General features: G+C 32.1%; 1 protein-coding gene across 1 annotated transcript; it reads left to right on the top strand.

The window, feature by feature from the left end:
• The first annotated feature begins 7,941 nt into the window (after positions 1 to 7,941).
• On the top strand, positions 7,942 to 14,834 carry LOC101215404 (reactive Intermediate Deaminase A, chloroplastic). Its single transcript, XM_004152884.3, has 6 exons — positions 7,942 to 8,219; positions 12,662 to 12,777; positions 12,970 to 13,014; positions 13,090 to 13,163; positions 13,823 to 13,872; positions 14,415 to 14,834. The coding sequence occupies exons 1-6, from the start codon at positions 8,036 to 8,038 to the stop codon at positions 14,507 to 14,509; spliced, it is 564 nt and encodes a 187-aa protein (XP_004152932.1). The 5' UTR covers positions 7,942 to 8,035; the 3' UTR covers positions 14,510 to 14,834.
• Positions 14,835 to 15,260: the final 426 nt, after the last annotated feature.

Here is a 15,260-nt window from a genome sequence, read left to right as displayed (position 1 = left end):
TAAATGTTTTTTTTTTCTTTTCTTACTTTTATTTTAATCCTTTGAAAACTAAAAATATTCCTAACTAATATTTCTATCATAATTGACATGATTTTTTTTTAAAAAAAATTGTTGGAGAAAATACAGAGTAATTATTGTTCTTTGAAAAAAAGACATAATGTTCTGGTTTTACGTTGAAATACTTTTAGCAAAATTAGTTCAATATAAGGTTGTGTTTAAAATGAGAATGGTACAATATAAGTCATGGGTTGAATCATGTTTGACACGACTTTTGATAATGGCATGAAACACGCATATGATAGAATATGTTGAGGGTCCAGGTTATAAGGAGTTTGAGAGAAGCCATACGAGACCATTGTGTTTCAAAAGAAAAATATTGATGCATCGATGTTTGGATCGATTAGCCGAACTAGTAAATATATACCAATTTTGAAATAATTGAGTTGGACCCTAATTGACACCCTGAGTGTCAAAAAAGTCACAGACATCATCCCCATTACATGTTACTTGAGGTATGTGTCAAGACCTATAAATAGCTAGTCTCATTTAACCATTCCAAACGAGATTAAGCAATCTTCAAGAGAAATATCTAAGTTTATGTTTTTTGTACTGTGTGAGCTAAACATTTTTTGTACTAACTTAAGTATCAAAGTATAATAAACTAGGTCCTACATTTGTGAATTTTTCTCCCGTAGAACTGTGAATTCTCTATAATAAATCCTTAACTTGATTCCTACGAAACTATAAAATTTTGTATGGATGAAGATTAACACAAAGGTAGGAATAAGGGACAAAAGAAAGAAAAAAGACATTTTCATCCGTGCTCCACCTCGTAAATGTCTCTAGTTTTCTTAGAATTTTCATCAACCCTTCATCACAATTTCAACATTCTTCCCGCCAATAATTAAAGTGTTTTTTTTAACCAATTGCTATACATCTTCAATAAGAAATTCTAAAACATATTTGTTCACGTTTTTAGCTAGTTTAAATCTTCAATAAAGTTTCGGTTGGTTTCAATTTTTTTGTTAAGTTTTAGTTTATTTTCTCATATGTTTTTGGTTGTTTCAAGAAAACCGTTGGTTTAAACAAAACTCTTCACTTAGTTTAATGAAACAAGTACAAAATTACCATATAGTAACAAGACTAAAAATAAAGGTAAACGTCCTAAACATGAATTCATCTAGATTATTAAATGTTTTGATTTATTTTATTATATTTAAGTAGTCGTTTTGCAAAAAAAAAAAAAAAATTGTATATAAAAAGAAAGTTGTTAATGGTTTCAAAATAATAGTATGAATAGTTTTTAAAAGTATGATAATAAATTTGACCCAAATTAAATAATGTAAAATGCAACTAAAAATAAAATACAAGTTATGGTATCATTATATAGAAATATATATTATAGAATTAATAAGTTTTATTTGAATAATGCATATTAAATTTATGTCATACCTACTCGAGAGCGCCAATGGGACAGCGACACACATGTAATTCTTATCACTTCTTTTTTTATGGATTTTTCTTTTTTATTCCTCATTTTCCACGTCTCATTCTTCCACCTTTCATATATTTTTTTAGAAAAATAAATACAATATCATATTTAAACCCTTTTTATTTAAAATACTTCAACAAATTGTACTTTACATCTCCAATATCCACGTATTGATATTTATTTGATCTTTAAAAATTTCAAAATAAACATTTTAATCTCCAATATTTAAGATATAGTTTTAAATGGCCTTCCCATACTCTATCAAGCAACCCTCTCTTCTTTCCTTTTATATTCTCTCCTTCAACCTTTTTATTGTAATGAAAGAACAGAATCAACCCACAGCCCAAAACCAGAAAAGGAGTAAAAGAATCCCTAAAACAGTGAATTACACGAATACCAATGGAGCTTTCAAATGTTAGATTTTAGTTTTTGTATCTAACTTAAATTTCTTTTTTAAAATCACAATTTGTTAAATAATAAATTATATTAATGTTTCTATGAATTTGCTTTCAAAATTTATAATAAAAATACTAATATATAAATATTTTTTTAAAAAATATAGTAATATATATGTCCTATACTATATTAAAAGAGGGTAAGTAGGAATAATTTTTACTTTTCTATTTTGGTCTTAATTTTTAAACATATTTTTATTATGCAATTAGTGCAAAATTCCCTCTTTTTTTTTTGAATGATACTATATTTTCATAGAATACTCTCTCTAGTTGATAGGATCGTTAAACAAGTTTTTATATAAAGAGATCATCCTAATCTTTTTTTTCTATGCAGTTCACTATTGAATTTCTTTTATTTTGATTTGTATTTGTTTGTCAACCCATTTGTTCCTCCTCTTCTTTCTTTTGTTTTTGTTTATCTTTTAGTTCTTTTGTGTGTTTTCTTTTGCACATTTTTGTCTAAGCATATAGAGAAAATGTTATAAAAGAAAAATTGTAAGTCATCTTTGGTATACTTTGTACCATTTACAACTTTAATTTACTTTTTGTTCAGCCTCTTCTTTCTTTTATGCATTTTTTAATTAACGGTTTATGTTCATTTTTAAACTTAGTTTTGAAACTTTTAAACCGTTTATGGGTATTTTTAAACAAAATTTTGTTGATTTATATTTAAAACTAACGACAAAAGTATCTTTGAACTTATCTTGAAAATGAAGAATCTTTTTTAAACTTTTAAAACTTCCAACCCATTTTTACATAAAATTTAAAGTTTAAGAATAATTTTTATATTTTAGTATAAAAGTCTTAAAAATATCGTATCAATCAATTATTTTTAAAAACTAAGTCATACTTTGAGAAAAGTTGAAGAAACCGATTTACTGAATTTTTTAAATATAAAAAAATTACTAGTATATATTAGTATGAATATTCTAAATTAGAGTTTGAATATTATTAGATGTCCATGACCTCTCTGAATTACAAATTTATTCACTAAACTTTTCATCCGTTTGCATAAATTTTTTTGTCATATTTTTATGTTTGGTTTTGTAACTATTATTCTCGCAACCTTATAAATAGAGGTTGTACAAATCATCGGTAGATATACCACAATACGCATAGTATGTGTGATATATTTGTTTTTACCTTGATTATATTTCTCTTGTTTTCTTACGTTTATTCTTTAGACATTTTTAAAAATAGCAAAATAAATGTACAAGCTATAATTTTCTTTTGCATTCTATTAATGACTTCTATTATTGTCTATCAAGACCACTGATAGAAGTTCGTATCTATTATTGATAGAATGCAAAATTTTTGGTATATGCGGTAAATATTTTGTCAAATTTATTATTTTTTACTATTTTTCTTTATTTTTTTTAATTTTTTCATTCAATTTTATAATGTATATATAAATAAATAGAGATCACTGTCCACTTGCCACGTGGAACTTCATTTATCTTTCACGCCAAACCGTGTGAGTTTCTTTATCTTTTAAATATATATATATATATATCATTTTATTTTCCTTTTAACATTTTGAAAAGCACTTTTTAAACGCGTTTTTAACACGGATTTCATTTTCGGACTTGAAATAAATAAATAAAAAAATGAAATCTTATTTGTAACCCAGAAAGGTATAGATGTTCCATTTTTTCATACAATCATTAAAACTAAAGCAAAGTTGGATTTAGCCTTTATTTATAACCGTCCAATTATGTGCTTATAATGATTGAGTTTTCTCTATTATTTATTTTATCAAAAGTAACTTCCTCTCCATTTTTGTTTTTGTTTATGGTCAGAGCTATCACTAATTGTTATTATCAGTTGTTATGACTGTTAACTCCTATAAGTGGTAACTTTCTATTTGTTACTGGTATGAGTGTTTCTTTTCGTTTTTTTCTTAATTGAAAGTTATTATTGATTGTAGAAACCAGTGATAGTAATTGTTAACTATTATAAGTTGCTATCATTGATAGATGCTATCGACAATAACTTTCAAATTGAAAAATGTAGTTGTAATAGTATATCAAGAATAGTCATTAGCTATTGGATGACAGATTTGACATTTTGAAAAAAATTACTAGTTAGTCAACCTTTCCTATTTTTGCTAGTAAATTTATGGGGGCGCTTTATTTTTAGTTTATTTTGTAAGTTATATATGCTATTTGCTCCAACTTTTCATGTTGAAAATACTACTAAATATTATTATTAAAAATTAAGATCTAAATTGTAGTTCAAGGCTAAAAAAAATGGTTTATTTCTTAAAAGAATAATGAAGTCTAAATAGAAAAGAAATGATAAAAGATCCCTCTTATCTTGATCATTGGACACGTTTGTTTTTAAAAACCTTATTATTGTTTAAAGTTATATAATATTTGTGGTAATTTTAAAGGATCAAATTGCAAAATGAACTAAAATATTTACAAAATATAACAATTTTTTATTTTATTTTACTAGTGATAGACTCTTATTAATGTCTATCAATATGCTCATACATAACGATAAAATATTGACATAGTCACCAATTTGTCACTTACAATAACTTTTTTCGTAGAAATGTTTCAATAATTTGCTTATAAATTTTTGGGTGAAAACTAGAACATACCTGTAGTGTATGGTGATGATTAAGGTCTCAATTTTTGTTTTGTTTTTTAGTCAATATTAAGATATCACATTACTGATGGGTATTTTTTCTGTTGTAAAAGGTCGAGACCCATTTATAAGGAACTCAATTCTAATAGATTGTTTAACTTTAATTTCCTTTCTAAAATATTTTACTCAGGTTGAAGTAGAAGATAACACTGTCAATTCTAGAAAGTAATATAAAATATCTATGTTTTTTCTGTATTTTATTGTTTATTTCAAATGTATAATTGAATGCACAAGAATAATCCATCGCTTCTACTAGGATTCGGTTAATGTATTAAGTTAGGTTGATTTAGACTCTAAGTGTTAGTTAAAAAAGAAAAAGGAAAACATAAATGAAGTGTTGAGAAAAAGTAAATGAGACACATAGGGAGCTTTCAATCCATCTTTAGACTATCCAAATGTTCTAATCTCTAAAAGGATCTTGGCTTATAATGAAAATTAGAGTACACAAGTAATTAAGGATTTGAAGAACTCAAAGCTAATGGATATAAAAGAATTGAAAAACATGTTTCAATGTAAAGGAATGAAAAACAGTAGCTAAAATCTAAAACTAAACTGCTATAAGTGAAAGGTAACAAGAACATAAGAACAAAAAAAAAAAACACAAGAAAACTCTTCAACTTGCCTTTCAATCTAGCCAAGACCACTCTTTTGAGATGAACAATAGCACTTCAGAATAAGCACTTGAAGGAAATTTATGAGATGAAAGAGAAACAGAAACAACGACAACAACTTCTTAGAGCATTCTAACAAACAAATGTAAATATACAAAAATTACTAAATTTTAGGAGGTTTGGCTTCAGCTTGATTCATTCTGCAATTCCATCGATTTTATATACCTTTGGAATGAAATCGACACCTTTTTCCAAGGGCTAGGGTTACATAAAAATACGTTGTAGATCTTTCCTAATAAGTGCGAGACGAAAATAGTGAATATTTTATCTGATTTCGGTCAAGTTAGAAAAGAATCTACAATCCCGAAAAAATTGAAAACTTTTTTGTTTTTGTAGATTGCAATTGTATCTCAATCGCAACATGGGCACATTTCTAATTATTCCTAACTATTCTACCACTACAAGAAGTAGTGGTTATCCTGATGCATACATATGTCGGTCAAAATCACAAAACGTGTCGAAAATGTCTCTCCCAACACAGAAAACCATGTTGGGGAGAGTGTCAGTATTGCGTCGGGGGAGACAAAACTGACACGAAAACGAGACAACGTCGGCAATACCTTTTGCCTAACGCAAGCTTCGCTGACTGGTACAAAAAATCGGGAAAAAGTCATGTTCGATGTCCGATCAATATGTCGCAATATGGTATTGCCGACGTCAACTTCTATGTCGACAATAGGGAACACCCAACATGACATAGAAGGACATTGGCTTGACGAGGCGTTAGTATAGGCGTCCATTCTTGACGCCATTGGGCTCATCCCATAATCCCGACATTATAATGAAAACGTTGGGATTACTTGGACTCATCATCGACATTTCACTTATGGCGTTAGGATTTTTTAAAAAAACTTATTCAAACCTTACGATTTTTCCTAACGTGGTCAACGTGTATGTAAATGTAACCTATTGTCTGACCCATCTCGACGCCATGCAAATACATGTTGAGGAAACAAAAAATTTAAATAATAATTTCCATTTTTCTCCGATGCCAAACACTTCCACGTCGGTTGTAGATGGGGCATCCCTGATGTTTACTCTAATGACGTCAGGAAAAATATATATTATTATTTAAACGAAATGTTTCCCTAACGTGTACGTGCATGGCATCAGAGAAGTATTATGCTGTCCTAACGTCTTGAACACTATGTCGGAAAAGAGGGCTATTGTCGACACCAAGTTTACAACGTTGGGATAAACTCTGTTTCCCAACCTTATCTATCTTGATGCCTTTTTGTGTGTCGAAATAGCTCCGTTTTCTTGTAGAGTATACATTCATCTATTGATATACTTGCAATTCTGTCTTAGACACGTTTTTAACAATTGTCTGTGAGTGAAATAAAAATAGAAATAGCCCAGATTTTGACTCTTGTTTACATATTTTGGATTATTTTACAAATAATGTCCATGACACATGCTCTATTTGTTTTTGCATAAAATCACTTATAAAAGCTATCAAATATGACATTAACGCGATTAACTTAATAACTTAGGCCTTTTATCTGAGAAATTTCTTGGGATAATTGCAAATTTAGCAATTAAATTCAAAATAATTAAGTATATAGTAACATTTTAAAAAATTGCAAATATAGCAAAATTTGTCAAATTCTATCAATGATATAGTTTATCACTGATGGATCATGTTATAAAAATTGGTCTATCACCAATAGATCATATGAGTTTATAAGTGATAGAAGTCTATGAGCGATAGTTTTGCTATATTTGCAGTTTTTTTAAAATGTTGTTATATCCTCAATTATTATTTTTCAAATGGTCATCCATTACAATTACCAAATTATCAACTCATTAGACCTCAATATAAGCTTTTTTGTTCTATGTTGGACTTAGATTTAGACCTTGCTTTATGCAACCTACAACAAATAACATTCTCATTTAGTTTAGTTTTTTTTTTATAAAAAAATTAATTTCCATGACAAACAACCTTTAATTAGTAAATAACATAAAAACTAACATTCTCATTTCAATTTGTTTTTATTTTGATTTCATATTTAAATGTTATTTAAAAATATTTATGTAAGGTTAGAGTTGCTATTTTAACTTTTGAAAAAATAAGAGTAATATTAAAATAAAGAAAAACAATTGAACCTTTCAGGGGTAAAATCTAACTTACCCGTGTTCGTGATCAAGATGTCTATAATTCAAATTTAGAACTTAGAGATGACTTTTCCATCACAACTCCATTACCCATTTCGTTCTCCATCTTCCTAAGATTCTTCACAGAAATCTAAGCAAAGATTCTCCCACCAAAAAAGATGGAACTCTTACAAAGATTGTTTTTTCTATTTTTAAAAATTATACTATGAATATAACACACACATACGAGACCGGACAAAGATGTGGTCACGAGAAAATCTTCTTACTTCATCTTCCATTTTCGATATCGAAAATTCACTAATTTGTTTGTTGGAATGTCTTGAATTTTTTATTCGACGTTAAGAACATTCAAGACAAGAATCAAAGTAGAATGATACATCCTTCCGGCCCGAATTTGAGAGCAACACAATTCAAACCTATTCAAAATTAGTACTTAGCATGGGTAATTAATAATTTATGATTATATGGGTTAAATGAACTTTCCTACCTTAGCCTTATTGTATTAAAAAAAAATGTTGGCGATAGGGTATGGGTGAACATCTATATATATTTTTATGGTTTAGCAAAACGGTATTACCAAACACTAGTTAGTGAGCGGCTGAGTGCGAAGAGTGAGGACAGCTACACCCAGACGATCAGGGAGAAGAGCGATGGCTTGGTGTGCGGCTAGGACCTTTCACATGCCGGCGTTCGACGTCACTGCACTGCGTTCCAAGTCTCCCTTGGCCGTCGGCGTTGGTTGTGTATCGGTGGCCGGAACCACCTTGTGGCGATCTTCCTCAACTTCCAAGCGTCAAATTCCATTCGCCTCCCTCGGCATTTCCACCAGTTCTAGTACGCTCTCACTTTTCTGCTTTTTCCTTCGCTTTCTAGTCGCTCGTCCATCAAATTTTTGTTGCGGATTATCGATTGCTTTTCTCTGTTTGCATTTGCCGAAATCTCGATGGATTTTGTAGGGTTTATTTTGTGTTTCAGCTGAATGGTTATTGCAATTTTGAAATAGGGCATTTCTATGCGATTAGGTTTAAGCTTGGTGAGGGAATGTTGTTGACTGACGTTCTTCCCATTTCTAAGTAAGAAAATTTGTCATTTTGGAAAATTATTGTAGTTTGTTCGAAATGTACAGCTAATTTTGAGTTCTTTTCATCTTAAATTTAGAACCTACTTGCAAGTATTGGAGATGCTATAAAATGGTATATTTCTCACATAATCTCTGGGCGTTTGAGGAGTGGGAATAATTAGCGGGAGACAAACTCGAGGACTGTGTTAGGATTTCACTCTTAAAAACAATAAGAATCTGTTAGGCCGCCAATCATTCATAAATATAAAAGGAGGGGCAGAAAGGTCAATAGCCCGCAAATAAATGGTTGAGAAATTATTGGGGAAATTTTTTTGACATGTGGGGCCACAGGTAGAGGAGAGATATAAACAGAATGTTATAAAGGATTGTTGTAGGGAGAGCTTATTTTGACTAAAAAGCTGCTGGAGCTTAGAAAAGAGCTTTCTAGCCCTCTTTAAGGTGCTGGATATATTCTTGTATTTTTGCTTGGTTATTTTCTTGCTGAAATGATCTTGTGACTTCTTATTTTGGTAAAGTAATATGAATAATATAGAGTGCTGTCTCTGTTTTTAGCCTTTTGTTAGGATTATTTTGTTATCTTAAGGTTCTCTTTCAAAGTAATGATGGCTAAGTCTCTTTCTTTAAGCATCTTTTCTACAACATTATTTGGTGATCTCTTTTCTCCATTCGAAATCAAAGGGGGTGGTGGTTTGCTGAACACTAGTTGGAATGGAGTGGTTTTTGTTGATGCATGCAATGTGATATTGTACCATAATTCTGCCTATGGGATAAAATTGTGCCACTCGTTGGGTTGTTCATTGCAAAAGCATCTTAGTTATGTTTATGTTTCAAGGCACCTGTTGACTCTCAGTTTGGCCATCCGTTTGAGAATGGAAGGTTGTGCTTCTTTTTAAAGTAGTGCCCACATTGGTAAATAGCTCCTTCCAAAAATTGCTTAAAAATATTTTGTCTCGGTCAGTAATAATAGATTTAGGAACACATGCTTTCTTACCATTCTGTCTATAAAGTTTTCAGCCACTTGCTGAGAAAGGGTGCTTTAGGGTCACAAAGTAAGCATACTTACTTAACTTGTCCACCGCCACCATGATTACATTCACATTCCTAGACATAGGTAGACCCTACATGAAGTCCATAAACCAGTCTTCAAGTATGAGTTTTGGCAATGGAATTGGCTGCAATAGACCTACTGGTAGCGTTGATTAAGTCTTGCTTCTTTGGCAAATGTCACATTGTTTCTTTGGCAAATGTCACATTGTTCCTCATAGTTCTTTATATCAGTCTTCATCACTTCCCAATGAACTCCCCAATCATTCGTTTGTATGTTTTTAAGAACCCGGAGTGTCCTCCCAATATGAAGTCATGGAAAGTATGTAATAGTGTTGGTATCAATGATGAGTGTTTAGAAATCACCAATCTCCTCTTATAAAGCAGCCTACCATTTAACCATTGATACTTAGTATTTTCCTCCAGATTCTTCTTGACAGGTTCAACGATCTTTTGTAGTTCAAATCCTTTTCAACTTCCTTCAACACTACTTATATATCAATGACCCCGGGTGTAGTTGTTACAGTTAACTCCGTTGATTGCTCCTCGGTTTGTTCTAATCTTGATAGGGCATCAACACCCTTGTTCTACTGGCTGGTACAAAATTTCGAAGTCGTAGCCTAGCAACTTAGGGAGCCATCTTTAGAATTGAGGTTGTACCTCTCTTTGCTCTAATAGAAACTTGAGTGCCTCTTGATCTGAGATGATGGTGAATCTCCTCCCTAATACATAATGTCTCCATTTTTTGACTGCTAAGACCATGACCATTAGCTCCCTTTCATAGACTGATGTTGCTTGGTCCGGGGGTGAAAGCTTTTGGCTCAAGAAGGCAATGGGGTGTCTGTTATGTGGCAAAATTGCTCTCAAACCTATCCCAAATGCGTCAATCTCAATAACAAATGGCAACGACCGATCCAACAATGCTAAAACTGGAATGGAAACCATGGGTTTATTAACTGCTCAAAAGCTTTCGTTGCCTCATCATTCCATTTAAACGCATTCTTCTGTAAGAGCTTTGTCAGTGGTGCTGCAATCTCACCATAACTCCTTACAAATCTTCTGTAATAGCCAGTTTTTCCAAGGAAACAATTCTATAACATCCTTTGGTTGTGGCCGATTCATTATCACTTAAATCTTATCTTCATCTGCCTCAACCTCCTTGGTAGAGATCCATTGACCTAGGTATTGTATTCTCTAATGGGCTATGGCACACTTCTGGTTTGCAAACAGTTGGTTATCCCTTAGAATGGCAAAGACCATTCCCAATTGTTTCTCATGCTCTGTTACATTCGTGCTATATTCCAGAATATCATAAAAAAAACTAATACAAAACACCTCATGAAGGACGGAATACCTTAATACAAAATATAATAAAGGAGGTGTCCATATTTATAAGGCCTTACATTAATAGGTCCCTATCCTGGTATAGTTAAAATGCGACGATCAACTTCCCTCTTGGGTTGTAGTCCAGGTGGGAGGGCAAAAATATCCTCATACTGCTGGAGGAGGAACTTAATCATTGGAAGATCTTCGTTTTCCCTTTTTCAACTTTCTCTTCATCCTAAATTGGCTCTTCCTCCACTTTTTCCCATGTTTGAGTGATAAGGGAGCACTCTGCCTTGATTAGTGATAGGTCCCTCTCAATATAATTGGCTTGTTTCCTACCCTAAACGACATTGTCAAGGTTGGCCAATGTATTCCCATAAAGCCTGTGATGCACAACCACTGCATTCCCAAAATGATATCCACCTTTCCTAACTCTACTGCCAAAAAGTCAGCAATGGTAGTCAACTCAGGCAACTTCACTTTCACCCTCTTGCATAACCCTCTTCCTTTTTAGTCTGATCCATCCCCAATAGTCGCCTCGAAAGCAATACCTTCAACAATTGCTCCTTGGTGAATAAAATTATGAGTGGCCCCACTGTCGATCAATATTATCACTTCCCCATCCTTCACTAAACCTCTGAGTTTCATAGTCCCCTTAGCTGAGAATCCCATAATCGTTCTTAATTCAATCTCTGCACCTGTTGGAACTTCTATCTTCTTTGAGGATTAGTTTGCAGCCCCTCCTAAACCTTGATTACTCAACTCTACTGCAACCAGTTTGAAGGCCAAGTTTCTGTCATTTACCAATTGAGCTTCCTCATACATGCCTCCAAGGTCTGTGAGTATCTACTCACTACTTCTGCATGCAGGCAGAGAAGGTTCTAGCCCAGTTACAAAAGCATCCATAAGTATACTTTCAGCCATGTCAGGTAGAGGGGCCGAATATTAAAATGTTTTTTTTACATAGTCATTGTAAGATCGATAAGTATACTTTCACCTATGGCTGTAAACTGTACTGAAAATTCATAGAGCAAGGAGCTGAGTGCAAATGAGTGGCTGATTAAATGGAAAAACCTACCAGAAATTGAAGCTACTTGGGAGTCAGTCTGCCAAATGAACCAACAGTTTCCCCAACTTCCACCTTGAGGACAAGGTGAATGTGGAACCAAGAGTATTATAAGACCTCTGATTATTCATCAATATAAAAGGAAGGGTAAGAAAATAATTATGCAGGGGACAGAGCTAGGAGAGAGAAATGGAGAAAGGAATGATGCTGGTGGGGCCACGAATGATGAGGAGTATAAATAGAATAATTTTAGGGATTGGTGAGGTTAGGTTTTATATAGAAAAAGTCTGCTTTCCCTAAAGGAGAAGCTGCCAGCCTCCCAAAGAAGCTGGACTGTTTGGTGTGTTATTTCCTAGTTTTTTTCTTGTTATTTTCTTAATATTTACTTGTATAAACTTGAGGTTTATTGAATATAATCAAATCACATAGTCCTGTCTCTGTTTCTACCCTTTTTGTTGGGATTATTACTGTTTAAAAAGGGAAATCGTAACAGATTATTATGGGAAATCTTAATTTTTAATTTTATCAAACAGCTTAAACAACGTATGAAAAAATTGGAGAGCTTTTTTTAATTCATAATCTAGTTGTATTGGAGAAAATAGTTCTTCTGTAAAGGCTCTGTTTTGGATAGTTGTAGATGATGATTCTTCCTTGGGGGAACAATGAATAGTTGTTCCTTCCTAATTGTTTCTGTTGAATGTTTATGACTGATGCATAATCACCTGGTCCACCCCGTAATATCAACTTCTTGTGTGGAAGGTATCAAGGAAGCTGTTCAGACTGACAAGGCTCCAGCGGCATTAGGGCCGTATTCTCAAGCTATCAAAGCCAACAACCTTCTCTTTGTGTCTGGTGTCCTGGGTCTAAATCCTGAGGTAGCTTCATCTAATTGTTATTGTTATTTTCTATTTGATTGTGCTTATGAGTGAGTAGATTAAGTGGGTTTTTGGATGCTAACCCGAGCATAGGTTGAAAGGTTGAAAGCAGAAACATAAGGTTAAAGTGGGTTTCTGTATGTGCACATTTTTAAGTTGCCTAATGGACTGTGTTTTTATGTTCTAATGTAGACAGGGAAATTTGTCTCAGATGACGTTGAAGACCAAACGGAGCAGGTATGTTGATTATGGTGCCTGCTCGTATCACGTTTGATCTGAATATCATAAATTCTGAGTGAATGAAATTTACAGGTCCTCAAAAATATGGGCGAAATATTGAAAGCTGGAGGTTCCAGCTATTCTTCCGTGGTTAAGACGACTATTATGTATGGAATTTTGGCCCCTTTTCTTGATGACCATAATAACCTTGCTCTATTAATATCTGAGAACTAGGGAATTGTTTAGTAGTTGTTTCAAAAAATGGTTTTATGTTTTTGTCTACCCAACCCCATCTACTTACAAGTTTTTCTGAGGGTGTAGATTCTATTTTATTCTACTTATCAAACCTTTTGTCTTAGCCTTTCAATTTTGTGATAAATATCATCTGTCTTATTAATTTTGTATAATTTATTCAATAGAAAGTCGACAAAATATACCTTTTGCCATTTTACATTTTTACTTGATGAGTAGATGTTGACGTGAAAAAGTATTTGAAAGCGAGTTCAACATGTAGTAAGTCATATGTAGTTGTAGGTGTTCAAAATGGATAAAGATTCGATAAAAAATAAATTAACTGAAAATTTATGTGGGGACTAGAACATTTGAAATTGCGGACTTAAAAAGAATGGGTATGGAAGTTTATGTACAAAAATATACTTTAAACCTATTGCAAGAAATTGTCATCTGTTATGAGACAACTACTTTTAGAAGACATTTTATAGACATTGTTTTCAATAAAATAGTTATTCTAAAAGTAATGAAGACATCTCTCAGAAAACTCCCATATTTTTGTTTTTATTAAGTTCTTTCACAAATTTTCTTGCAGGTTGGCTGATCTGAAGGATTTCAAGAAAGTTAACGAGATATATGCTAAATGTAAGTTTTGCTAAACTGAACCTCTAATCTCTCTATTATCAAATGCCGAGCTTGTACCTTAGATATGTCTGTATGATCTCTCCGTCTCCATTACGGTTCAACTTTAGTTTCTAGAGTACAGTTTATTTGAGTGAACTTGGAAATTTCAATTTCAACGAATTTTGAACGTGATTCTACTTGGAGAGAAAGATGAACTTTTCTTTGCAACAATTTACTTGGCCGACTTGCTGATTACTTTGATACATTGATATGTAGTTTTCTTTTGGGTCAATTATTGCGGGTCGGATTCCAATAGGTAGATAAAAATGTATTTATTGTTCATGGATTGACCTAGGGATAAAAAGAGTGAGGACATGAACTCGTTTAAGGGCTAGTTATGGTAGCCAACTACCTAGGATTTAATATTCAATAAATTTTCTTGACACCTAAATGTTGTAAGGTAAAACTGGTTATCTTGTAAGATTAGTCAAAATGCATGTAAATTGACATGAATGCATAGGTGCACTTTTTCATTTTGTTTTCTTGGCTACTTTTTATTGTAGATTTTCCGTCCCCTGCTCCAGCTCGGTCGACATATGAGGTTGCAAGATTGCCTTTGGATGCTAAGGTCGAAATTGAGTGCATCGCTACACTTTGAACGCCTCTGACCTAATTTGAGGTACCCCAGTTTTCGAGACAGAATAAAATAATAAAATGGAGATACCAATCACAGCACAGGAACACTGGCTCTTGTTTTCGCTTAGGCTTTTCTTTGTTATAGTATCGTAAGTGGTTGACATGAACATTAAGGTTAAACGTGCTTTTTGCCATTGAAAATCAAAGTTAGATGAACCATTTTGACTGATGAGATTACATGAATGCCTTCTTACATGAAATGTTAATATATTCAAATATTAAAATAATGTAGACATGCTGCAAAATTCGAAAGGTGAACACAAAGGGGAAATATTTATATTTGTTTAGATCTCTAGATTTCAAAAGTTTGTAATTTTACTTTTTGAGATTTAAGTTTTGATTCAGTTTAATCATAGTTTTAAGATTTTTCCTTTTGGCTTGGATTTCTCAATAAATATTCACATTTAATGTTATAATTGTCTAGCAATTAATTTAAATGAATTATAATGACTTCCATTGTTTTTTCTATCACCTATTAATTTTTTTAAAATTTACTTTATAATTATTTAAAACTAATTAATAGATGATAATTTTAGATTAAAAGCGTAAATCTTAAAATTCAGTGACTAATATTGTAAAATGGAACTCAAAATTTATAGTCAAGATGTATAACCTTTTGAATTTTAAAGTCCACCTGAATATTTAAATTTACTCGTTGCAAACCTGATTAATAAAAAAGATTGTATTACCTGGGAAGCTAATCTGGCAAAAAC

This window comes from Cucumis sativus, chromosome 3 (assembly GCF_000004075.3).
Source record: "Cucumis sativus cultivar 9930 chromosome 3, Cucumber_9930_V3, whole genome shotgun sequence".
In the NCBI taxonomy this organism is placed as follows: domain Eukaryota; kingdom Viridiplantae; phylum Streptophyta; class Magnoliopsida; order Cucurbitales; family Cucurbitaceae; genus Cucumis; species Cucumis sativus.
This window is presented reverse-complemented; position numbering and strand designations above follow the sequence as displayed.

Excerpts from the sequence above, each read along its gene's own strand:
- LOC101215404 (XM_004152884.3), top strand. The coding sequence starts at position 8,036 with ATGGCTTGGTGTGCGGCTAGGACCTTTCACATGCCGGCGTTCGACGTC. Across the intron at positions 8,220-12,661 it reads CGGCATTTCCACCAGTTCTA|GTATCAAGGAAGCTGTTCAG; the intron begins GTACGCTCTCAC and ends CTTGTGTGGAAG. Across the intron at positions 13,015-13,089 it reads TTGAAGACCAAACGGAGCAG|GTCCTCAAAAATATGGGCGA; the intron begins GTATGTTGATTA and ends TGAAATTTACAG.